This window comes from Mugil cephalus, chromosome 23 (assembly GCF_022458985.1).
Source record: "Mugil cephalus isolate CIBA_MC_2020 chromosome 23, CIBA_Mcephalus_1.1, whole genome shotgun sequence".
Lineage (NCBI taxonomy): Eukaryota > Metazoa > Chordata > Actinopteri > Mugiliformes > Mugilidae > Mugil > Mugil cephalus.
In genome coordinates, this window is record NC_061792.1 from 12,396,078 (window position 1) to 12,422,942 (window position 26,865).

Consider the following 26,865-nt stretch of genomic DNA (forward strand, 5'->3'; position numbering starts at 1 on the left):
GGTGTATCAAACAGCTGATATTTGCATTTTTTTTACTGGTATTTACAGACGGGCGCATCCACAGGCAGCCCTATGCTGCAGAACGTGCAGCCCATACATGGCCCCTCATCCGCTAGCACAGTGCTGCAGCTGGAAACTATAAAATGCTTAAAGAGTTGAAATAAGAATTTAATAAAATAAGAGTTTTTGGTTATTTATTTTATTTTTCAGAATCGCCCCTGCTTGTGCTCTACTTCTTTTTACCTGTTTATTTTTTTTATTTTTTATGCATAAGAGCGTTAAATATTCAATAAGAGTTCAATAAATGTTTCAATGTTTTTAGTTAAATTGAGACTTTGTTATCATTGTGTATTTTTTATCATGTAAATGGAGGGAGAAAAAACACATAATCGGCTCTGAAAAATTGGGAGCATGTATAAAAAAAAATCGTATCGGTATCGGAAAATGTATCGGCCCTAAAAAAAAAAAACAAACAAAAAAATCCTTATCGGTCGATCCCTAATTATTATTTGAAATGTCAATTTAAGATTCGGCGTCTAATCATTTTTCTATCCACGCTCCAGTCCCCTCCCCAGGCCAGCTCCAGAACAGGGTCCAGAGCGTGGGGAACTTCTCCACGTCGCGGCAACCGCTGAAGGCCACCGCCTACGTCAGCCCCACCATCAAGGGCTCGGCCTCCATGCCGACATGCGCCAGCCTCCAGTCCCTGAACAGCGGCAGCGGCAGTGGCATCCCGACGCTGAGCAAACAGACCAACTCCACCCCGACCACCCCCCGCAGCAGCCTGCCACGCCCCGCCTCCTTCGTGGGAACCATAGGCTCCGCCTCTCGCAGCAAGGTGGCCCAGCCTGCACGAAGGTGAGGAAAACAAACAAAAAAAAAATATCTACGGCTGCCGTTCAAGTTTGAATCTTTAACTTTATCTTCCTTTCAGTTTACTGACGCCTCCAAAGAGCTTGTCCACCCTCAGTGCCCTCCGTGACAGCACCTGGAGAGACGGCTGCTACTGATGAAGGGATGCAAGTGGCGCCCCGCTGGCTGGGGTGACTCACTACACCTCGACATCCAGATTCCCTTAGAGGAAGCGGGGAGGGTGGGTTTTTTTTGACCAAAAAGCGACTGATAAATCTGAGACCCTGCATTAGAATCGTCAGAACACGCGGACTGACCTCTCAAATTCTATGCAGAGTTTCTTCGGGGGTTTATTTTTCTGGATTTCATGTCTACGAGCTCGGACCGTGCCAAGAGGGGAGGGGAGGGGAGGGGGGGCTGCCCCCTGTTGCTCTTACCGTGCAATAATAAACAACTGGCTGTGGGGTACCGGTAGTATTTTAACCCGCTAAAGAGGGCTGCCAGTTTTTAACCATACTGTGTTTATTTATTTATTTATATATTTATTTATTTTAAACGAAACAGTTTTGACTAATCAGGTGTTTTTTTCCCTGTGGCAACAAGCGCCAACGATGCTGCTAAAACGGAGTCATTCCCCGCGACGTCTGGGCATATTTGGTCTAATTTTTACAAGCGCCATATTAAAGCATGTGATCATGTACAAAGCTAATTATTAAGTGTGCGTATCCACCGATTGATGCAATATTGGATTTTAAACGTACGTCTCGACCAAAATGAAAAACATCTGAATGTGTTTACAGAACTGTCTCACCACGGTGTCACTTAAAAAAAAAAATAGTTTGAGCGATAACTGTTCTTGTTGCACTTTGTACACACTTCCTGATACTTCTCTATTTACTGATGTTTGCACTTGTTTTGCATTTGACCTTCAAGCGGCTGTTTATGAAATGTTTTTTGGATTTTTTTTCTTTTTCCCAGGAGGTTTCACAGTTCCACACACACACGGCGTCATGTAGCACCCTTTGTTTGTAATACTTGTGTTTTTAAACGGCCGTTACCGTGACACCTCTCACACAATCCTGCCACTTTTGTTACTGTGAATGACTGAGTGAGTGAAACGTTTTAATAAATTCTAATAAAACTCTTGGTTAGTTTGGGAAAATAAAATAAAACCTTCTAAAATAAAGGCGTCTTTTTGAGTCTGTGACTTTGAAATCTACAACAGGGACATGTTTTAAAATCTTTGAAAATAAACTAATGTTTTTTATTTTTTTTTATTTATTTTTTGTTAACTTAATTCAGCTTCCTTCTTTTTCAGCTCTGGCTCTGAGAGTTGTTGCTCATTTAACCAGTGAATAATAAAAATGTCAGACTAGGTTTAAAAAAATATTAAGCTAAAGTGCTGCAGTCAATGAGTATCAGTGTTATTGGATGTGGACAGTTGTAGTTCCTCATAGTGACCACTGGAGGGCAGTGATGATGATAGTTTAGAAACAATCCCGCGTTACCTCGTGGATTCTTCTCATCATTAATAAAATACAACATGTTTCCATCACCATATTTTACCTACAGGCATCTAAAAAATATATAATAATAAAATTAAATAAAAAATATATCAACACCCCTGCTACAATACCTCACTTGGTACAGTCCACCTCCCCCTTCTTTAAATCTAGTTGGAATCTTCCACTTCCTGTTTGCCAGTCTGGCCTCCTACCTGGACAGGTGTGGATGGAGCACATGGAACAAACATTTGGGTAATTTGAATCTGTGAATGAATGAGACTGAATGTCAATGTTTATTTCTCTGAGTTCACCTGAAATCCTTCAACTCAGACATTTACCAGTGAAATCATTTCACAAAACATTCAAATCCAGTGAAGTGAAGAAGGCCAGGACGTCATGTTCCTCTGTCCCTAAAACACCACCAGCTGGAAATGTGATGATGAGAATCAAGTAACAACAGGAAAACACAACTAAAGAGACACAGAGACAGACACTGCTCCATGATGAAAGACTAAAGTTGGGATGTTTTGTTTAACGTTTGAATTCTCTGGTATTCTCTCAACAAACCTTTAGTCTTTAATCAAGCAGCAGTAGTTGACTTCATGTCTCTTTAACTTTGATTTTCATGTTCAGTATAAGTTCAGTATGTTGGCAAAACGTTTTTATATATTAAAATAATGAATTGATGCCCATTGAAACCACTATAGTACAAAGGCCAGAATGCCCCCCTCCCTCCTCTACCAGTTCAACCACCTCTACTGGCCCCTCCCACTGAGAGGCTTATTCTTACAATAAGAAAGTTCTGTCAACTACCTTAAATAAAACGGAAAGAAAAACCAATAACACGTTCATCAATACACCTTTGTTCATAATTATTGACTAATAATATTATCTTTAAATCTATTTTCAAATCTATTAAGTGTTTTACATCATTTCATTTCTGAAATGGAATGGATGGAATATATATATATATATATAGATGATTTAAAAAGCTACAAATCTTGACTGGAGAGTCACATTTTCAATAGTTTTTTAAACAAACAAACAACTTTTAGATAAACTGTTCCATAAGAAAGGTCCTCTGTGTTTAAAGGTTATTAATTAAGATTTATGATAAATAAAACTCTTTACAATGATGTGAAGCAGTCATTTGACAACTCAGAGCTCAATTTTCCCAAGTTGTCCTGAATGCAGCATCAGCATCTCGACCCCCATAAATAAGCCAACATTTCTATTCATTACTATTTCAAACAGTTTTAAAATGACCTAACCTACACCTGCCACATCTCTATGGAGTCAAAGGTCACAACTTTCTTCAACATCTGTTTTTGTTGCAGCCTCACTTTTAGGTTTTGTTCTAACCCCCAGTTTCTATCACTCCAGAACATTGGGAGAGGACACGGCCTCAACCCTCACAGACCACAGTGGTATTACGTATTGTGACATTTTTCTCACATACTGTACTTTTACTAATTCATGGCAGTAACAGATGCTAATAATCTAGTGACATTAGCAAATGTTGTTGGTTTCGTTCTAACCTCCTACTTCTATCACTCCAGAACATCAGGAGGAGACACGGCCATGATGGTTTCACCCAAACAACAGGAACTAGACAACAACAACAGCCTATAGGTAGAGTATGTTACATTACTATTAAAACTCATTTAACATGAGTCATTACAACAAATCACAATAATCCAAGATGGCTTCCTCCACAGTAAAACTCCTGCTCATAGAGTTTTTTATATATATACTCTATTACTATTTTATGATAGTAGAGTAACAGGTAGTAATAACATAGTAATAATAGTAATGTATAATAGTAGAGTAACAGGTAGTAATAAAATAGTAATAATAGTAATGTATACATTAGTAAATGTTGTTGGTTTTGTTCTAACCTCCTACTTCTATCACTCCAGAACATCAGGAGGAGACACGGCCATGATGGTTTCTAAGACTTCACCTGAACAACAGCAACTTCTCAAGAACACCCTGAAGGTCTCGTATATCAAATTATCATTTAGAGCTTTTGTAACTTGTAACTCCTGCTGCTAGTAGACATTTATTTTATGTCAGAGATGATGAAGGCCCTCCCCCCTCTGCAGACTCCTCCCATGAATCCCTCCCCCTATGCTGACTCCACCCACTAAGCCTAACACCTCCCACACTGTCTCTGACTCCTCCCACCACACACTGACTCCACCCATTAACCCACTAGCCACTCCTCTCGACTGACTCCTCCCCCTAAATTAACCCCTCCCCCAACTGGCCCTGGCTCCTCCCACTAACCCCTTCCCTACTGCACCTGGCTTCTCCCACCTCTCATTTGACTCCTCCCATTAACCCACTAGCTCCTCCTCTCTGCAGACTCCTCCCCCTCACCACTGGCTCCTCCCCCCTCACTGTAAAACTCCAGCTGCTCTTAGTTATGGGAGACATAACCCCGTCCTTCTACCTCTCAGAAACCACGGGGAGGACACGGCCCCCCCCGCGCCTGCTACCACAGGACCCACTCGGATGATCCAGGCCCCCGACAACGGGCGGGATTCGAACCAATCTCCTGCGACCCAGCTAAAACTAAAACTGAACTAAAACTGAGGAGACTCGAGCTCAGGGAACCATCGGAGCTGGTCTGTATTACCGGTTCCTGAGGGCCGGGGCCAACGTTGTGGTTCTGGTCCTGGTTTTACTGGTCAACCTCTTGGCTCAGGTGAGAAAAACTAAAACATTTGTGTGATCAAGCACAAGTGACAACTATGACAACACAGTATTGCAATTTCCTTATTTCCTCCATCCTTGTCTCTGACCTCAGGGCCGACGAACAGGAGAACCTGAACGCTCATAGCAACTGACTTTAACAGCTCGCACAGTGTCTACCCACCCAACGCCACCAGCCTGGACACGGGCTTCTACCTGGGCGTCTACAGAGGCTTCACCGTCGCCGTCATCGTCTTCGGCTTCATCAGGAACATGTTCCTGTTCAAAGTGCTGGTGATGTGCGCACAGTGTCTCCACAACCGCATGTTCGACTCCATACTCAGGACGCCCGTACGCTTCTTTGACATCAACCCCATTAGTAAACAACAACAACAACAACAACAAAAAGTAGTCAGTGTTTAAGGAACACATGTAGTCTAACATCTGATATGTTTTGTCTCTGCAGGACGAGTCTTAAACAGGTTTTCTAAGGACATTGGGCAGCTGGATGCAAACATACCTTGGACGTTTGTGGACTTTATTCAGGTGAGGACAGAACCAACGTGAAGTCGTATTTTATGTGTGTTTCAGAGAGTAACTCTCGTCTACTGTCGTCTCTGAGCAGGTGTTCCTCCAGATCTGCGACCGCCAGTGAGTGTCCATCAGGGACTTCCATTTAAACGCCGCGCGTCGGGGAAAAAACGTTTGTCTGTCCTGCAGCTCGGAGCCCCGTCTTCTCCCACCTGTCCTCATCTCTCCAGGGCCTGTGGACGATCTGAGCGTTCGGAGCCGAGGAGAGGTTCCAGAAAACGTTTGACGCCCATCAGGACCTGCACTCAGGTTGGATCGATCGTAGATTGTGTGTTGTTGTGTTGTGACGTCGCTGACACGTGTCCTCGTCCTAAACAGAGGCCTGGTTCCTGTTCCTCACGACCTCTCGCTGGTTTGCCTTCCGCCTCGACGGCATGTGCTCCATCTTTGTCGCCATCACCACGTTCGGCTGCCTGCTGCTCAGAGACCATGAGGAACAACATGGGCTTTAAAATGTTGTTGGAACATGTGGAACCTGGTGTGTATCCATGGTGAATGATTGTGTTTGTTAGAGCTGGACGCCGGCTCCGTGGGACTGGCCCTGTCCTACTCCATCACACTGATGGGGATGTTCCAGTGGGGGGTGAGACAGAGCGCAGAGGTGGAGAACATGGTGAGGTCATCATCAGACTGTGATGTTCCTGGTGCGTTCAATGTCACCACATCCAATCAACCAATTGTCTCCGTCCTCAGATGACGTCAGTGGAGAGAGTGATGGAGTACACGGACCTGGAGAGTGAAGCACCCTGGGAAACGTCTAAGCGGCCTCACCCCATCTGAGATCGGCCTCCATGACCTGCGCCAGAAGATGTCCATCATTCCTCAGGTCAGCATTTGTCTTTTAACTGTAGAAGCAGCGTGTCCCTCGTTTAGGAAACGTCTAATCTGTGGTGTCTCCTCTCGTTCTGCTGTAGGACCCTGTGCTCTTCACCGGCACCATGAGGAAGAACCTGGACCCGTTCAGTTACCACAGCGATGAAGAGTTGTGGAGCGCGTTGCAGGAAGTCAGTGACACGTCTCCAATATATGGCATATATTTGTCTTTATGTGCAGACGTGACATTAAATGAGTCTGTCTGTCACACAATGTGTTTATATCAAGCTACATTTAAACGTTGGTTCCTCCCTGTAACACGCTTCAGTATTTAGACAAAAACAACAAGTACTCTAATACCACGGCCCTGGGACATGGAAACCTGTTCCTCAATAGAAAGTGTTAAAGGCCTATAATTAGAGCCAATGCAAGTTAAGTAATGTTCAGCAACTTGCCTGAGACATGGACAGAAAGTTTTATTGCCCCTATAGGTATTGCTATGTTTATGCAATTAAGTGAGTTAACCAACTTCTTTCATTCATAAGTTACATTCAACATTTTTAACAAGTTACTTAAAAATGTTTTACCAACATATTAATGTGTTACTACTTTAGTAATAAGACTTCATAATCTTTACTATTTTAGTAATGATAATTCATAACCTTATATAAATGTTGGCTAATTCATTTTCATCAAAATTCAAAATTCTTCCATCATTTTTCTTGTTCCTTCGACTTCCTCAACTCTTGTTTTTTTCTCTTCTTTCCCTTCACTGTAAAACTCCAGCCTGTCGTAGTTCTGGGTCCCATAACCCCCTCCTTGTGTTGCTCGGAAAGCGCGGGGGAGGACACGGCCCCCCCCGGCCTGCTACTGCAGGGATGTTTGGTGGATCCAGGCCCCCGGCCACGGATGGGAATCGAACCAATCTCTTGCGACTTCCAGTCGCGGCTGAAACCCACCACGCCACCGACGGCCCTTCACACTTGAACCTCCTTTCTGAGCGCTTTTAAGTCTTCACTTTGGAATCTGGACTTCAAAACACAGCGACCCTTATAAGATTCGAACCCATGGCCTCCAGACTGCAGGGATGTTTGGTGGATCCAGGCCCCCGGCCACGGATGGGAATCGAACCAATCTCTTGCGACTTCCAGTCGCGGTTGAAACCCACCACGCCACCGACGGCCCTTCACACTTGAACCTCCTTTCTGAGCGCTTTTAAGTCTTCACTTTGGAATCTGGACTTCAAAACACAGCGACCCTTATAAGATTCGAACCCATGACCTCCAGACTGCCAAGCAGCCTCCTAACAGCCCGCGCTGTTTCACCAGACAGGTGGTTCAATGACGTCTACAACATTTGACTCTTCACTTTGGCTGTTGGCCTTTAAAAGTCTCCAGCACCGATAAGATTTGAACCCATGTTCTCAGAGTCTCCAGACAGTCCTCTATCAGCGTGAGCTATGTGACCACATGGTTCTGACCTTTCTTAGAGCTTTTTATTCACTCGCGGTGGTGGACTTTAAAAACCACTGGACGTCATAAGACTTGAACCCAGGACTTGAGAATGACAACACCGTCCTCCAACAGTCTGAGCTATGAGACCACACACCCACTGTCTTTCTTAGAGCTTTTCATTCTTCACTTTGGGGGTTGGACTTTAAAAGCTCCTGAGTGTCATCAGGCTTCAACCAAAATCTTAAGAGATTCCTCAAACAGACTGGAACTTCACTGTCACAAGAATCAAACCCAGATCATCAGGAGCCTTTAAACACCCCTCTAACAGTCTGAGCTATTTGGCCGCATGGATGTTTTTATTGTGGCCCATCATAAGAATTTAACCCACGTCTTCAGAATCCCAAAAGTATAAGAAGCTCCTTTCTTTCTCCATCACTTTGGCAGAGATTTATCTTGGTCTCATCAGTCCATAAGATTGTTTGTTCCAGACCTTCTGTGGCTCCTCTCTGTACTTCTTTGCAAACTTCAGTCTTACCTTCTGATTCTTACTACTGATGAGTGGTCACATCTTTTGGTGTCTTCTTCCAACAGTGGACTGTGACACCTTCACCTCTGCACTGACGACTCTCTGGTCTTCGTGTTGGTTCGTCCTCTTCAACAAGAAATGCAATACTTTATAGGTTTCAACCCAGCCCAAAAATGCCGGCTCAACGTCGGCAGATTCAAACGTACAACCTTGAAACTACCAAACAGTCGTCTAACAGCCAGACAAATCGTACAATGGGTTCCTGCACATTTGACTCATTTAGGGTGTTGACTTTGTGTGACTTTGTTGGGAAAATTCAGGAACTGTCCGAACAATTGAACAAGGTTTCAAAATGACTGGAGAGCCACTAGCCGGCCTGAGTGATGTCATCTCGCTTTCTTAAATCATTTCAGACTTTGTCTCCTGCAGCAACTCTGTAAAGTCTCATTTTGCCAGCTTATATATGAGGTGTTTTTTTTGGCTCAGTCTGGTGCCGCAAATAGTGTGTTACAGCGCCAGACTAACCTAATCAGACACCATTATGTACAATTAAACGGCCTCATGATCTCCTGGCTGATTAGCTTTGTGCCAGGAACAATAAAACCATGTGAAGAAAGCGGATACAGATAATGAAAGAACGGCCGAATCATAGCAGAGCTTTAGTACCTTTGTTTTAATAAGGGGGAAAAAAAAAGTTGACTTGACTGAAGCTTTTACTTTGAAACTCAGAGCACATGAACACATCACTACAGTAGAATCCAGTCTTCACTCTGTTCGTTCTCTGCAGGTTCAGCTGAAGTCTGTGGTGGAGGAGCTACCTGCTACGTTAGAAACGGTCCTGGCAGAGTCCGGCTCCAACTTCAGCGTGGGACAGAGGCAGCTGGTGTGTCTGGCCAGAGCCATCCTCAGGAAGAACCGCATCCTCATCATCGACGAGGCCACAGCCAACGTGGACCCCAGGTACTGAACATTAAAGAGGAACAAAAAAAAAAAAAACACTTGATTAACATCCAGCTCTAACACAAACATCCTCTGATGCTGCAGGACAGATGAACTGATCCAGAAAACCATACGAGACAAGTTCAGAGACTGCACCGTCCTCACCATCGCTCATCGCCTCAACACCATCATAGACAGCGACCGCATCCTGGTGAGATCTGCCCCCTGGTTACACAAGTGTCTGTTTTCTACCTACCGCACAGTTCAACCTGAAACAAAAAAGGGACAGATGAATTGCTTTGTGTCCAGGTCTTAGATGCGGGGAAGATCCACGCCTACGACGAGGCCTACACCCTCCTGCAGGATCCAGAGGGCATCTTTTATAAAATGGTGCAACAAACTGGTAAACAGGAAGCAGCAGCTCTGCTAGCGGCAGCCAAACAGGTGACTACTGCTTCTCTCTGAACCATCACGTACACAAAACGCCAAAACCTTCCTTACCTCACGTGATCTCTCCTCCCCCCTCGTCTCTCCAGGCCTACCACAGCAGAAGCCGGCCCAGCGTCTCCAACGGCGACGTGGCGGACGGCAACCTGGTGATCCTGGTGGTCGTCCACTGCAGCTGGAGAGGACGGGGGCCGACAGAGAGGCCACAGCTCCAGCCTCAAAGCGGCCGGCGAGACGCTCAGCCCCAACAGTGCTGCTGCTGATCCTTCAGGCTCGGAAACGTTGATGCCGAGCAAGCTTTTTATTTATCACGTGTTGAAGCGCTGCCTTGGAGAGATGACTTCCAAACAGCCACGTGATCCTTAAAGAACACTAAGTGCCTTGTTTCAGGTTTGCACTTGGTAATTTAACTGTTGAAAAGATCCAAAGTTGCACGTCAACAAACGGGACGACCGATGAATGTCCTGCTCCGACACATTTCAAAGAGATTACACTTTAAACGTTGATTTCTGTTGTTGTATTTTAAATGGTTATTTTTGCTAAAAAAAAACCACTCCAAACATTTTTTTCCTAACTGGCATCATAATGCGTACCATAGAGGGTTAATAGACACACAGAACTATAAATATCACTGCCCTCTGGTGGACACATGGTGGAACTACAATACATCAGTTTAACAGACACATAGAACTACAAGTACATCTGCCCTCTGGTGGCATCTGTAAGTAATTACAACTGTCTATTTTGAATTATTATTATTATTTTGTCGTACTCCTCGTTGTTAAATAGTTTGTTGTTCAGAGAATAAAGACAGAACGTCTCCTTTTAATGGAGCAGATGAACTTTTTGCTTTGACATATCAGTTGGTATCAAAACGTCTCACCTTCAAATAAATAAAGCAAAAGAAGAAGATGTTGGAGAGTGAAATACTTCATCTTCACCTGGAGAAAAGAAGCCACAGCTGTAAAATAACCAGAGGGAGATGAAGACTGATGAAGATCAAATAAATGTAAATTTAAAACGTCACAAGTGGAGATAGACCTGATTCGTAAGTAAAAACCTTAATCAGTTATAAAAATCAAACTATAACTATCGCTGCCCTCTGGTGGACACAAGGTGGAACTACAATACATCCGTTTATCATATTTATTTATTTTCACAGTTGATTTATATTTATGCTGTTTTACATGGCTCTTTTTCTTTCTTTGTTTCTTTTCTTTTTTATTTTATTTATTTATTTTATCTATTTATTTATTTTAGGTCTCCAGTGTTCTGCCACGCTTGGGGATGTTCCTTTCTACCCCTGTCCCTTGGGTCCCCTCGGCCTGGGTCGCTGGACGCTCTGCACTTAGGTGTAGGGACCACCTCTCTGCCTGGGGTGGGCTGATCTTTGCTCGTGAGGAGGAGAAAATGCCTTTAGCCTGAGGGCTGCTCTGGTTGTGGTGATCCATCAGCATGTTCTCCACCTGCAGTAAACACACATCACGTCACTGTTCTTCATGTCACATCATTTAGGCTTGAAATATAAAACGTTGCGTGTCCACCTGTGATTTCTATGATAAACTGAGTGTCTTTAGGCTGCAGACTGCTGGTCAGACACAAACAAGGAAACAAAAAGATGACTTTACCATGAAGAACTGGAGGCTCCTGCTTTGGTTTTAAATGAACATGTTCACATTTCTTCTCCATGTTACACTGATGACACCTCGTTTAAAACAGTAGATGAATATCTGTAATGTCGTGTTTACCTGAACCGTGTTAATATTAAATTAATGCTCAAACCAGTTTATTTGGGATGAAGCAGTGAAACGCTACATAATATTTCTTCTTAACTTTAGCAAAACAACACAAGCTCCTCCTCTATTAGCTTCAAAGCTAACAGCTAAACACGAACAGGAAGTCAACTTTAACACGAATTACTGTACCTGGATATAACTCTCAGTGTCTTCATGTCGGGTTTTACTTATTTGTTCCCTATACAGTGAGACCAAAGCCAGTTGCTAACTCAACATTAATCAGGTTAATTAATCAACACCATTGACTGATCAACACCTGTTCACTACTTCCGGTTTCTTCTTCTTCAACATTAAAATGACCTGTAACAGAGATTTGTCTCCATCTGGCGGTGAAACGATGAACTACATCATGTCGCTTTAAAAACAACAGAGAGAAACCATCACGATCACTGCCATCCGGTGGTCACTGTCTGTAACTACAACTGTCTGAAGAATGTTTACTGCCCTCCGGTGGTCACTGCCGGAACTACAGCTAAGTCCTAACAAAAAATGGAAACTAAGAAACTGATCATTAATCACTGAGAAAGGAGAAGGGGTAGAATTAATTAAGCTTCTTCCTACTTCCTTTGGGACATTTCATGTTAAGATTGTTTTTGTGGTTTTGACTACTTTGATTTCTGTGTGTGTTTTCTCATGTTCGAAGTAAAAGCTTCATTCAAAAGTAAGACATAAAACAACATTTATTTATCGCACACGTTGGAAATGACCTTGTCACAGTAGTGCAGAAGTTGGTACGAAAATATATGCAAGCAATCTACAAACAATAAAAGACAGTATGAAGTTTGAAAGAAGGTACAAAATACACAAGAAATTAGAACGATCATTATGGAAAACCTAGAAGTGCCATTAATTAAGTCTTAAATGAGCCTTTAAGTTTTTCTGAAGGCGCTGAGCTCTTAATTTAAATTTTGACACATTTTTTAAATAACATCTCTGTAACCAGTCAGTGCAGAGTGAAGCACAACAAAGCAAAGTGTAGATGAAAGTGTGTCACAATAACAACAATAGTTTATCTCCATCTCTGACAATGATACATAAAGCAGAGGCTCAGTGTGAAAACTGCTTCCTGCTTCTTTTCAAATTAAATAAATGTTTGGTTGAAAAAGGACTAAAATAAACACTACAATAAATACAGAAGTGAAGAGACACATTAGAATATAGAAAGACTGTTGATGCTGGTTGATTAATGTGTCCAATAATTCAGGAGAGGGACTGGTCTTTACTTGTTGGTGTTAATAGTTTGTGCATCTCTGTTGAGGATCTTTAATCTCTTGACTCCACCTCCCAGTAACATGGTCCAGTCAGAGTCTCTCTACACACAAGCTGCTGCTGATTCAACTTCTGGATCATCAGGACTCAGCTCATCCTCTCTCAGCTCACATACCGTCCTGTTCACTGCCATCTGTAGAGAGAACAACAACAACAGTAGATAAGTCAGTGTTTACAGAGAATCACTTCATCATCAGCAGCAACAAATATTCACAGTCCACAGAATTCTTGAGGCTGAGAATATTTTTAACATGAACGACAATATATATGGTTCCTTTTACAATTAAATCTACCTAACTACTACTACTTTAGTGATGGATTCACAGCTGTTTCATTTCAATAAAGAGTCTGAGTGTGTTGATGAACATCTCATGTGTTTCTGAAGCATCAGCTGACTAAGAAACATTGAAGATATCTGATGAAACTAATGACAGGGATACAGATGTGATGACTGGACCTCAGCAGAGGTTCTGCTCTGTAGAAAGACCACATGGTTACTAAATGTAATGATGGTTCTGTGATTTACAGGCTTCAGTCAGACTGATCTCAGAGCTGTGACAAAGATGAAACTGATCAGTTGTTTAGTTTTGAGGTGAGAGAACAAAGAGTCTGAGATCAGATCTGATGAATGAGGACCACTGTCTCTATTCATCTAGTAAGGATGTCAGCTGGAATCCACATTTATTTCCTGAAAACATCAACACAACAAGCTTCAGGATGATCTGGTTGTCTGACTGTTGTCTCTGTCTTTCTGTCCAGTCTGTCTCCATTCTCCTCTGACAGCATCTCTGAAGAAAACAGCAGCAGGTTTCCAGGAAACACTTTAGATTCTGTGTCTAGTACAAAACTACTGAAAGAAGAATGAACTGACTCCAACCCTCCACTCACCTCAGAGTCTCCAGTCTACAGTCTGGACTCTTCTCAAGATCAAGAAGCTGCTTCACATCTGAATCCTTCAGGAAGTTGTAACTCAGGTCCAGATGTTTCAGATGGGAGGGGTTGGACTTCAGAGCTGAGACCAGAGAATCACAGCTGATCTCTGACAAACAGCAGTACCTCAATCTGAATAAAGAAAAAAGAGAAGTTGAAAGGAAAAAGTTCAGACATTATTGCTGTTGTTTTGTTATTATTCATTCAGGTGTCAGACGACCAGTGGATCCATCGCTACAAACTCATGTTGACCAAAAAACAAACGTCTGACATTTATGACTAAACATGACGATGCATTTCATCACTGATTCATGTGACATTTATCAATTATTTGATGAGACGTCAAAGTTAATCAAGTAGAATATCAGCCTGATGTCTGTAGATTAGTGTCAACACAACTTAGATGGAATAAAGACAGATGGAATAAAATAAGTTGTGCAGTGTTCACTGTGGCAGTGGAGCTGAATCATTCTGCTGGAGAATGAGCTCCTCTGACCCTCTACTGTTGGGTTACTGGGATGGATTGTCCATAATGGAGAGCAGTTTATCCAGTGTCCTCCTGTCCCTCACTGAGACAAATGACTCCAACTCTCTACCGATCACATGTCCAGTCTTTCAGATCAATTTGCTGGTGCGTCTTTTTTGCTGCTACTACTCTCCTAACAAACCACAGGAAAGAACAGGGCCCTCGCTACAACAGACTGGTAGAAAGACTCTAGTAATTCACTGCACACGTTGAAAGACCTGAGCTTCCTGAGAAAGTAGAGTCTACTCAGGCCCTTCTTGTACACAGCATCGTAGTGGTTCACTACTTCCACCTCCAGGCCCTGGATGGGGATGAGCTCCACTGGTGACCTCTTCCAGCTCTGTGATCTTGTCCACATTCACGAGTAGGTGGTTTGCCTGGGACCACTTCACAAAGTCTGTGGTCAGTGTCCTATACTCCACCTCCTGTCCATCTCTAACACACCCTACCACTACAGAGTCATCAGCACACAAATAAAACATGATGTCTGACCTCAGAGTCTCCAGTCTACAGTCTGGACTCTCCAGAAAACCACACAGATGTTTCACTCCTGGATCCATCAGGTACAAGTTGTGACTCAGGTCCAGATGTTTCAGATGGGAGGGGTTGGACTTCAGAGCTGAGACCAGATAATGACAGCTGATCTCTAATAACCTGCAGCAAGTCAATCTGAATAAAGAATAAAAGATGTTAAGTCAGAACGTCTGTGTGTCATTCATTCATTTGGTATTTCGTTAAGAAACTTAAAACGAAAAATATATAGAAAACCAGTTGAAACTTTAATATGTAAATTTTTATGCTTTTTTTTATGCTCAGATCATATAAATTAAAATGAACCATTCAGGCCCAGGGACAAATTATCTCTTGATATTTATTAGTTTTGTGACTTTTGTGATGGAAATAAAAGTGTAACTCTAAAGGTAGAAGACATCTCTACCAAGTAACTAAGTCAAAACTAACATTCACTGTGATTCTCTGTATGTGGATTCAAAGCTACAGCCCTTCAAAATAAACTGAGAGGAATTTCACAATAAGTCCTTCATTCTGACAATCAGTAAATTATGAATAAATACTGAATGAAAGTGTATGAAGAAATAAGAAAACAATATTTGAGCATTATTACTTGGAACATTTTCTTATTATATAATAATAAATGATGTTACCAATTGTTTAACCCTTTATGGGGCAAGGAACCATATTTGGTGACATCACATTTTAAATTGTGTCTCTGTGTCTCTCAGTGAGGTTCATTGTCATGTGGTTTTCATTCAGCCAATCAGAGTAAACTGAACATTTTTTAGTTTTGGACAAAATGAGACATTTGAAGACGTCACCTTGAAATCAGAGAAAGTTCGTCATTTTGCAGGACTGACATTTTATAGACTCAAGGTTGGCTTCTGCTGCTGGAGGCATCTGGCAAAAGGACGGCCTCCAGGAAACTGTGGGTTTAAATACAGGAAGTGCTAATAAGGTCGAACCATCAGCCTGTTACAGCAGGGGGGATTGGGGTTAATTAATTTAACTATTATGTGTATTTCATTAGGTTTAAATTTGTTATTTGAATATTTTGGGGTTGGTTTATTATATTTATTTGACTGGTAAACAAACTGTCTTGTGTTGTTTCTTTTGTTGTTAGTTAATGTGTTGGTGTTTTATGTTGTTCCCTTTGTGTGTAATTGGCCTGACCAGTCATTATATAAGTCCCCTTTGTTGTCTGTTCGTTAGGTCAGTTGGTTTGCCAGGTTGCTGTAGCATTATAGAGTTCAGTTTTGCTAATAAAACCTGTATTTTATTAAACCTGTATTTATCAAAATCCAACTGCGACTCCTCTTGCTTTGCAGCTCGGTCCCTCACAGACAGCTTCATTAATAACAGAAAAAATATTAGTTGTTGTTGTGGTTTGAATCTGAAAACATGAGGTGAAATTATAGGTGAATATCAAGTGTGTCATAGTTTCAGAATGAATCATCCAGTGGAGGATTTTTCTTTTGCTATGGTGTTAAATGTGTAGCTCAACATGGTTCTGCCACAGTAAATGGACTTAACCACAGAAGAAGAAACCAGAGTTTATCATGAAGATCCTCAGTGTGGATCAGTAGAATATCAGCCTGATGTCTGTAGATTAGTGTCAACACAACTTTCACATCATATTAATCGAGAACACAACTAAAACATGATGTCTGACCTCAGAGTCTCCAGTCTACAGTCTGGACTCTCCAGAAAACCACACAGATGTTTCACTCCTGAATCCTGCAGGTTGTTTTCACTCAGGTCCAGATGTTTCAGATGGGAGGGGTTGGACTTCAGAGCTAAAGCCAGATAATAACAGCTGATCTCTGACAAACTGCAACTGTTCAAACTGGATAAAGAATAAAATATGTTAGGTTAGAAGGTCTGTGTATCATTAATTCATGTGATATTTCATTAAGAATCTTGACCTGCAGGACTTTAATCTGAATAAACAATAATAAGATGTGTTCAGGTTTTAAATCTGTAGCTGAACCCAACTACCAGTCAAAGGTTGAACACACCTTCTCAATGTTTTCTCTTTATTTTTACTTCTTTCTACATTGTAGATACATAGTGAATATATTGAATATACAAAGCAAGATATATTGAATTGTGCAGCAAATAAAATATGTTTTTTCAATATGTTTTACATTTTAGATTCCTCAAAGTAGTTACCCTTTGTTTTATTGACATCTCTGAAAACCTTTGACCTTCTCTCAATGAGCTTCATGATATTCATCTCACAGCTGAGCCTTGTCAGGGTTCATTTGTTTTCTTGTCTTCTTAATAAAGTTGGGACAATCAGTTGTGTTGTGTTGAAGTCAGGTTGGTTCAGGTTGGTTCTTTCTACATTGTAGATACATAGTGAATATATTGAATATACAAAGCAAGATATATTGAATTGTGCAGCAAATAAAATATGTTTTTTAAATATGTTTTACATTTTAGATTCCTCAAAGTTGCCGACCTTTGTTTTATTAATATCTCTGAAAACCTTTGACATTCTCTCAATGAGCCCTTTGATGTGAGTTTCCACCAAACCTGACAAGAGAACTGATAAAACAGGATCTTCTGTCTTCAATCAATAATATTTCAATAAAATGAATAAAAGCTGAAATAAAAACATTAATAAAAAAAAGCAGTCTGAACTGACCTCAGAGTCTCCAGTTTACAGTCTGGACTCTTCAGTCCAGTGCACAGCTGCTCCACTCCTGAATCCTCCAGCTTGTTGTTACTCAGGTCCAGTTCTGTCAGATTAGAGGACTGGGAGCTGAGAAGTGGGGACAGAGCTTCACAGCTTCTTTTTGAGAGTTTACAGTCCCTGAGTCTGTAGAGAAAATAAAATATAATGAACTAGTCAGACTTTTATTTTGCTCACCAGTTTAAAGATTGTTGTGTATCTATTAATGACTAAAACTATCTCTGTACTTACAGAGCTTTGTTGGAGGCTTTGACCACTGGCAGCAATCTCAGAAGAGCTTCCTCTGAAGCAAAGTATGTCTTCAGGTCAAACTCATCCAGATTATTTTCTGATGACAGTAACATGAAGACCAGAGCTGACCACTGAGCAGGAGACAGTTTATCAGTGGAGAGACGTCCTGATTTCAGGGACTGTTGGATCTCCTCCACTAGAGAACGATCATTCACTTCATTCAGACAGTGGAACAGGTTGATGCTTCTCTCTACAGACACATCCTCACTGATCTTCTTCTTGATGAACTCGACTGTTTCCTCAGTCTTTGAGTTTTTTGTTTGTTTCATCAGGCCTTGTAGAAGAGTCTGATTAGTCTCCAGTGAAAGACCCAGGAGGAAGCGGAGGAACAAGTCCAGGTGTCCATTTGGACTCTGTAAGGCTTTGTTCACAGCACTCTGGTGGAGATGTGTTAGATTTGGTTTGTTAAACATTTTAGACTTCCAGGAAGTAGTTTGTTGTTCTTCCATCAGATTGACAGAAGAGTTGATGAAGGTCCGATGAACATGTAGAGCAGCCAGAAACTCCTGAACACTCAGATGGACGAAGCAGAACACCTTGTCCTGGTACAGTCCTCTCTCCTCTTTAAAGATCTGTGTCAACACTCTGAGTACACTGAGGCTGCTCTGATATCGATGCCACACTCTGTCAGGTCTGATTCATAGAAGATCAGGTTTCCTTTCAGCAGCTGATCAAAAGACAGTTTTCCCAGAGACTCAATCATCTTCCTGGTCTCTGGACTCCAGAGTGGATCTGTCTCAGATCCTCCATCATACTTGACCTTCTTCACTTTGGTCTGAACCACCAGGAAGTGGATGTACATTTCTGTCAGGGTCTTGGGCAGCTCTCCTCTCTCTCTGATTTTCAACATATGCTCCAGAACTGTAGAAGAGATCCAGCAGAAGACTGGGATGTGACACATGATGTGGAGGCTTCGTGATGTCTTGATGTGGGAGATGATGTTGCTGGCCTGCTCCTCATCTCTGAACCTCTTCCTGAAGTACTCCTCCTTCTGGGGGTCAGTGAACCCTCTGACCTCTGTCACCATGTCAACACACTCAGGAGGGATCTGATTGGCTGCTGCAGGTCGTGTGGTTATCCAGAGGCGAGCAGAGGGAAGCAGTTTCCCCCTGATGAGGTTTGTCAGCAGCACATCCACTGAGGTGGACTCTGTAACATCAGTCAGGATCTCAGTGTTGTGGAAGTCCAGAGGAAGTCGACACTCATCCAGACCGTCAAAGATGAACACAACCTGGAACTCTTCAAAGCTGCAGATTCCTGCTTCTTTGGTTTCAGTGAAGAAGTGATGAACAAGTTCCACCAAGCTGAACTTTCTCTCTTTCAACACATTCAGCTCTCTGAAAGTCAATGGAAATGTGAAGTGGATGTCCTGGTTGGCTTTGTCTTCAGCCCAGTCCAGAGTGAACTTCTGTGTTAAGACTGTTTTCCCAATGCCAGCCACTCCCGTTGTCATCACTCTTCTGATTGGTTTCTGTCTTCCAGGTGAGGCTTTAAAGATGTCTTCTGGTCTGATGGTTGTTTCTGGTCTGTCTAGTTTCCTGGATGCTGTTTCAATCCATCTGACCTCATGTTCATCATTGACCTCTGTAGTCTCTCCCTCTGTGATGTAGAGCTCTGTGTAGATCTCATTCAGAAGAGTTGAGTTTCCTGCTTTAGCAATCCCCTCAAACACACACTGGAACTTCTCCTTCAGACTAGATTTAAGTTCACGTTGACAAACTGCAGCAAAATGTTCTGAAGGAACGAACAACAAATAAGATCAGTGAATAAATTTACAACATTTAATTCCTTGAAAGAATGAGTGACTATATTGTATCTTGTTCCATCTCTTGAGACATTAGTAAATGTTTAATTTATTCATCAGCTTCAATGTTCATAGAAATCCTCTTACTTCTCTCCAGACGATCAGCCAGCTCCTCCTGCTTCATTCTCCTCAGGAAGTTCAGTGCAATCTTCACAAATGCCTCTCTGCTGCTCCTCCTCTGCTCTTCATCCTCACCCTCCAACACCTCCTCATCCTCCCTCTGACTCTCTAAGCATTCTGGGTAATCTGGACTCAGATCCCTCTGAATCTTCTTCAGTTCCTTCTTCACAAAAGTGACAATGTTGTCCTCCAGCAGCTGGAACAGAAAACTGTGTGAATGACAACCAGACTGAAATCATGGAGACAAACATCAGATCCATGTTGGACAGACTGACAGTCCACTGGTCTACAAAGAGCAGCATGGAGATGATGGAAAGTAGTTGTTGTCCATGTACAGACCTTAAATATGGAGTCCTGCTGTGTTTGATGCTGATGAACAGACTGATCACTGAGAACATTTAAACTCTGCTGCTTCACTCTGGACAGAAACAGAAACAACAGAGAGTTAAAGATTGTTCTGTGATGATCGTCCTGATCAGAACAAACTCTACTGTGACAATAATAAAGACATGAAAACAAAAGATTAATTCTAAACCTGATGACTGAGGATCACAGAAAGTCCACATTTCAGTTACGTATATTTGCACATAAGAACTGATCTTCTCAGATCTTTTCTATACAATGTCTCTTTAACAACAGAGTTCTTCATCGTTCAGACAGAAAATGGTTTCCATCTGTTTCCAAACACCAGTATCACTTCCCCAGGTGGACAAAATTAAAGCTTCCTGAACAGTTTCTGTCTAGCTTTAAATGCCAGACACAGACGACCTGTTGTACTTATATCTTACTTATTTAGAGCAGATGGATTTTGTCCTTTAAAGTCAGTTAAATCCTCCTTCGACCGATCACTCCTCATAGACACACAGCTGGGTTCAGGCTGAGGTTGAGATGAGTCTGGTTTCTGGTGGATCCTGGTAGACAGAGAGAAGTTGACTGTTTTCAGCTTTTAAAAGGAATAAATGAGTCAAAGGCCAGCAAACTTTGAAGGACATTAATCACATACAAAAACTTAGTGTCAGACTCTGAATTCACAAATTAACTACACAAAATCCCAGACTGTGATGTTGAATGTAGTTTCACTTTAAAGTCACTTATGTCTTACTTCTTCACAGCAGATGATTCTTCTCTTTTAAAATTCAAGACTCTATCATTTGACCGATCACTCCTCAGAGACACACAGCTGGGTCCAGGTCCAGGTTCAGGTCCAGCAGAGTCTGGTCTGTGCTGCTGCTTTGTTCTTCAACACACAAACATTTAAGTGCACAGTGATGATAGAGTTGAACTCTGATATGGCGAAGAGTCATAGACAAGTTATAAATGTTCATCTCACCTCTGGTCTTTGGCCTGGTTCACATGTTCTCCACTCAGAGTGGTTTTAGAGGGAGGGACTCCCTCCTCTCTGTCCTCACACTGATCCATTTTGCTGGATTCACATCAGCTCACACACACTTTCTACCTTCATCTGCAGAGGAAACACAAATCATTCACCTGAACATCAAATCCTTGACATCATTTCTGCTGTAAAAACATCAGCTGCTTCTCCAGTGACTGGTTCTTATTTTCTGATTCATATCAGTGTCAGTGGATGAAGTCAGACAGTGACTCTACCATCAAAGCAAAGTTATTACTTTTACTCACTGAACACATCTGTCAATAAGTCGACTTTATTCTCCAGCAAAATCAACATGTGTTTAATGATGTGACTGTTTCAGATTTCTGAATCTTTGTCTATGTGTCTCCAGTAAGAGTGCAAACACACTGAGCTTCTCATAAAAATGATTAAAATCCACAAACTATAACCATCACTGTTATAGACTGCAGAGATGCACTGTGGGAAAAATGCAATAAATTCATATTTATATCGTGATCAGAGTCTGTGAATTTAAACAAACTTCCAGTCTGCTCAAAGCAGTTCAACAGTGGTAAAAGGTTTCTGATCCTGTATGCTCTCTGGTTATGAGATCTTTATAGAAATAAAGACATAAATAAAACAAACTTAAGAGGATGAACCACTGAGATGGTTGACATGTGATCAGTGTGGTGGCTACAGGTGTAAAGGTCAGAATATTAATACTTCTGATACCAGGTTTTCAGCTCTAACATTAAAAGATCAACATCTAAACTCAGGAACTAAATGCTAAATGTGTATTTGATCATCAACAGAGGACAGAGAGAATAAATACATCAGTCTGAAAGACGCTTGGTTAACAGGACCTATAGTCATCACTGAATGAAACTCCAACAAGACTTCATGTAGTGTTGATGCTGTAGTCATGGACAGTATGAAGCTTCTCACATTATTCAAACTAGAGATTAACATTTCATTAAAGCTGCAGTTATGATCACATAAATAGATGATGTTAATTGAAGCCTTCTGGAAACACTCGTCTGATAGTTTCTATGTTGTAGGAAAAGACAATCTGCAGTATTATATTTAAACACATTATGACGCCTTTCCTTCATAAATATTCAGTGACTGACTCCAGATCAAACAGGTCACTGATGGGATTTAGTGCTGAAACAGTGAACTGTAAGAAACCCAACATGACATGAAGCTACAGTGATAGAAAAACAAATCCCTTCTTTTCCTCTTTTGTGAGTCATCAAATGTCCCAATGGAGAAACTGTCCTCATGCTCATTACTGGGAGGACAGATTATTAGGAACAGTCCAAGCTGAAGGATTCAGCAGCAGAAAGATTAAATGTCCCATTTTCCCTGAACGCAGCAGTAAGATGTCGACTAGTTCATCTGTTCATCTTCTGCTCTGTTTAGAAAATATTTCAGATCATGTCAAATAATATTCTGGTGAATTTTAAGAAGGTTCTTCATCAGAAATGTTATCGGGGAAACACGTTGTTATCATGACTAATAAATTATCTAAACTAGATTAAACTGAAGCAGAGTGACGTCCGTACAAAAGCGCATTAAAGCGCATTAAAGCGCACTCCCGAGTTGGTCACACACACACACACACACACACACACACACACACACACACACACACACACACACACACACACACACACACACACACACACACAAAATGGCAGATAGATTTATAGTCGCCTCCTTCGTATACTTTATGTTTTCAGCTCCGTCTCTGTCACCATGAACTATTTCTAAAGTTATTCTGCTGAAACTAAACTGATGTTAAAGAGTTAAACATTATAAACGGAGTTTACACAAAGAAAAATATCTGTGACACAACGGTGGTGAAAGTGAAAATAACTTCAGACTTAAATCTGAGGCTGGATCCAGATTAATGAAGATTTAATAATTTAATTTAATCTGATCATCATACTGTTTGATTCCAGTGAATCATTAATCTAATAATAATGTAGACTGATCTTCAAACAGAGTGACACAAACTTAATAATGAAATAAGAAGTGAACATCTTCTACAAACATTACAGAGCAGAAACAAACATTAAAGTTACTGAAGACAAAGTTAAAGCTTTAAACAAATCAAACTTACAGTTTATTTAACCAGAGAGATGAAGAAGACTCCACTCCAACCTGAACACTGAACAGGTGAGTTACTTCCTGGAATGAGGCAGGTTTTTACCTGCAGACAGAGACAGAACATGTTAGACAGGTTTATCCATCAACATGTCTGTTCTTGATTCATAATCTTCTGTATCATGTGTTCAGGTTTCAGTTTGAGGAGTTTAATAATAATAATTATGAAGATGAAACATTAATGCTGATAATTATAATAATATTTCACAGTGAATATTTTTTGCTTTTAATACTTTAAGTTCATTTTCTTGTTAACACAGATTGTCAGTGCAGGACTGGAGTATTTTACTAAAGTAAATGATGTGAATAAATCCTCAGTGTAACTAAGCTGTCTGCTGTGAAGGATTCAGTTTGTTCCTCCTCATTATATACAGACATAATGTTGACTGACGGCTTCTGGAAACACTCGTCTGATAGTTTCTATGTTGTAGTAAAACACAGTCTGCAGTGTTATATCTAAAAAACTCATTTATGATGCTTTTCATTCATAAATATTTAGGTTATTGATCGGATTTGGTGGTGAAACAGTGAACTGCAAGAGAGTTGACAACATGACAGTCAGTGACAGGTAGATACAGTGGTAGAAAATACGTCAAAACATTAGGAACAGACGAATCCAGAAACTGTCACGATCACTGGCCTCTAGTTGTCACTGTCAGTAACTACAACTGTCCACATCCAATAATACTTTCACTGCAGTGTTGTCAATGACAATGACTGAGTTGTTTGTTTTCACATTTTTAATGGTGTTTGTACCAAAAGAAATATCAAAGATTATCACATTTTTACTTTTACTATGTGCATTTTCTTGACAACTTCCAAAGTTTGTGGACACACGCAAACATATCACCTGACAGTTTCAATAAAGAAAACAAATATATGAAACCAAGGGAGTAGGTTTGATTGTGACATTGGTGGGGAGACACACAAATTCTCCAAGGCAGCACTCCTGAAAGTTGATGTTTCTTTTGCATTTGTAAACATGATTTCACATGATGTAAAGTAGATCAAGCAAATGATCATAGTCAGAAAAACACAGTGAGTAATGGACATGTTTCATTCATATCCGAGTACATAAGGAGAAGAAAACCCTGAGGATAGAAATGAAGCAACATCTGAACCTTTGAACAAGCAGATTAGTGTCCACTGGTTCTTATTCAGATCATCATCACACTGACATTTGTCACAGTGATGAATCTCGAGACTAACATACACATAATTATTTGACCTCACCTGTGAATTTCCTGCCTCTCCTTCAGCTTCTCCTCCTCCTCCATCTCCTCCAGCCTCTCTACTGTCTGTCTCCTGACAACAATATGTTGACGCATGACACATGAACAGATTAGAGATACAATGATCATCGAGTTTGGTGGTACAGTTATTGCCTGAGCAAAAAAGTCTTTCACTTTCACACAGTTATTACGTATAATTTATTCCCCAAAAATCTGTGGGGAAAATACAATAAAACCTCAGATTCTAGATGCTCATTTAAACATCTTCCATGCAAATACATGAAAACAATAACTCAAGGCAGTGTTCAATGAGCACAATCTGTAATAAATGCGCATTTAAAAACTCACACAGAAAGATGCAAATTACACACACAATCTATATCTTTACATCTGTACATCAAGGGAACACCAATTTCGTGGCATAATAATGTAATACTAAAAATCTAATTTAATAATAATTAATTTCCACAGTCTTTCTACACTGTAGTTTATAGTTGAAATATTATTTATTTTCAAGTACAAATATGTTTGGAATATTTTCTATTTTAAAAACCGGAAGAACTACCCTTATGTAATTTAACACTTCAAGTGTAATGACAGTTTCTGTCCACTTAGTTTACTCCTTTTTGCATATAGCATGATATTCTGTAAGATAATAAAATAATAATGAAAAATAACGTGTTGTTTTATTTTTTTAAATATTATTTTAACCGGAAGTGAAAGCTATATGCAGTTTGTCTGACTTTACACTAATTGTAATGTAGTTACTTTATGGCCACAAGAGGGCCTTCTCAATTTAATATTATTCAGCCTTTTGACCTGAATTATCACTGAAGAATTTAGGAGAATTTATTTATATTTTCCTAATCATAGGATGTGGCTAAGAGAAACTTTGACATGGAAATACATGCTCAATAAAAATGCCAAATAAAGTAAAACATAAGGTTTATATTATGCACCACTGATATAAACCGATGCATTGATCACAAACCAATCAGAGACCAAAGATGAGAAAATATTATTTTAACGTTCTCAGCCTCTACAGTCAGGATGCTCAAGGCGTTTTGGACGCAGTGTTCAATGAACACATCTGCAGTTAATTAATAAATGCACATTTATAGACTCACACAAAAAGATACAAATTACACACGCAGTTGTTTTATCTTTACATCTGTACATCAAGTATATTTAAGTGTTTTAAAGTGATAAACATAAATAAATATACATAATCATAATTCATTTCTATACTCTTTCTGCACTGGAGTTCATTATTTATTATTTATATCAAGCGCATATATTTTAACAGCATTTTATTTTAAATATGTAAATGTAATGTAAAAATAATAACAGTCCTTCTTCCAAGAGTTTTTTAGCTTTTAGTTTTATTTTGTTAACCGGAAGCACTAATCGTATGCATTACTGTGAGCTTAACACTTCAAGTGTAATGACAGTGTCTGTCCACTAGAGGGCAGCGACACTCGTTGTCTGTATGTGAGTCCACACAAAAATAACCAGAGCGAGTGAGTACCCCAAGCTAGGCTAGGCTAACTAGCGCTAATTACAGCGGATATTTTATCATTTCACAGTATTGAGCCCTCGAGTTAACGGTGTCTACAACTGTTAAATACAATTCGCATTCTTCTCATGGCTTCGCATCATATAAAATAAGCCTCATAATAACAGACTGAAGCTGTAACACTTCTGCTACTTAACGTTACATGTTCCCGTTTAGCAAATTTAATCCGCTACCATCAAGATAAATACAAGTGACAGCGATGCACGACTAAAGTAATCATTGAAATAAAGGAGATATTTGATGCTGTGCGAAAATTATTTTGCACTGTAGTTACACTTTATGGCCACAAGAGGGCGATAAAAGGCTTTACTGGTCTGTGTTTAGAGACTGGCAATACATTTATTTATTTATTTATTCATTTATGGTTGTAACTTTACTTAAATGTAAATTATTAGCTGATCCTGTCGCGCATAACCCTCCACTGATACCACTGCAGAGAGATCCAGGACCTGTCGGCTTCAAGTCACAAATTAACCCATAATAATTTAAGTGTCTCTTGCTGTTAAATATCAACAACTTCTACAACTTGCCAAGGATCAAACCAATAACCTCTCAATCCTTTGAGGGAGATAAGGTATAAAATATTTAACCAGATTTTATTATCTTGGATTCTTCTTTGATTTCACATACGATCAAATACTGATTGACATTGTCATCAGCAAGTAGGAAATGATCATCAATTAATGAATATAAACTGTGTGAATGCATGTAATGTCCAACACCCCTGCTACAATACCTCACTTGGTACAGTCCACCTCCCCCTTCC

The 26,865-nt window shown here is 40.6% G+C and overlaps 3 protein-coding genes and 1 pseudogene across 3 annotated transcripts in view; 2 read left to right on the plus strand and 2 right to left on the minus strand.

The window, feature by feature from the left end:
- The window catches only part of LOC125000993 (SLAIN motif-containing protein 1-like), a 43,554-nt gene that overhangs the window by 8,644 nt on the left and 8,045 nt on the right, over positions 1-26,865 (plus strand). Inside the window, exons 8-11 of the mRNA XM_047576861.1 lie at positions 564-858; positions 935-2,609; positions 3,917-3,989; positions 4,277-4,355. Coding sequence (XP_047432817.1) covers positions 564-858; positions 935-1,010 — 371 coding nt within the window. The 3' untranslated portion in view covers positions 1,011-2,609; positions 3,917-3,989; positions 4,277-4,355. The remainder of the gene's footprint in view (positions 1-563; positions 859-934; positions 2,610-3,916; positions 3,990-4,276; positions 4,356-26,865) is intronic.
- LOC125001220 lies at positions 4,302-11,287 on the plus strand (annotated as a pseudogene).
- LOC125000974 (NACHT, LRR and PYD domains-containing protein 3-like) overlaps positions 9,259-26,865 on the minus strand; it is a 196,079-nt gene continuing 178,472 nt past the window's right edge. The window contains exon 17 of the mRNA XM_047576792.1: positions 9,259-9,401. The gene's annotated coding sequence lies outside the window, so the exon portion shown is untranslated. The remainder of the gene's footprint in view (positions 9,402-26,865) is intronic.
- LOC125001221 (NLR family CARD domain-containing protein 3-like) lies at positions 11,081-18,425 on the minus strand. Its single transcript, XM_047577143.1, has 5 exons — positions 17,788-18,425; positions 17,641-17,682; positions 14,632-14,692; positions 13,946-13,951; positions 11,081-11,290 (listed from the first exon to the last, which is right to left on the minus strand). The coding sequence occupies exons 1-5, from the start codon at positions 18,294-18,296 to the stop codon at positions 11,081-11,083; spliced, it is 828 nt and encodes a 275-aa protein (XP_047433099.1). The 5' UTR covers positions 18,297-18,425.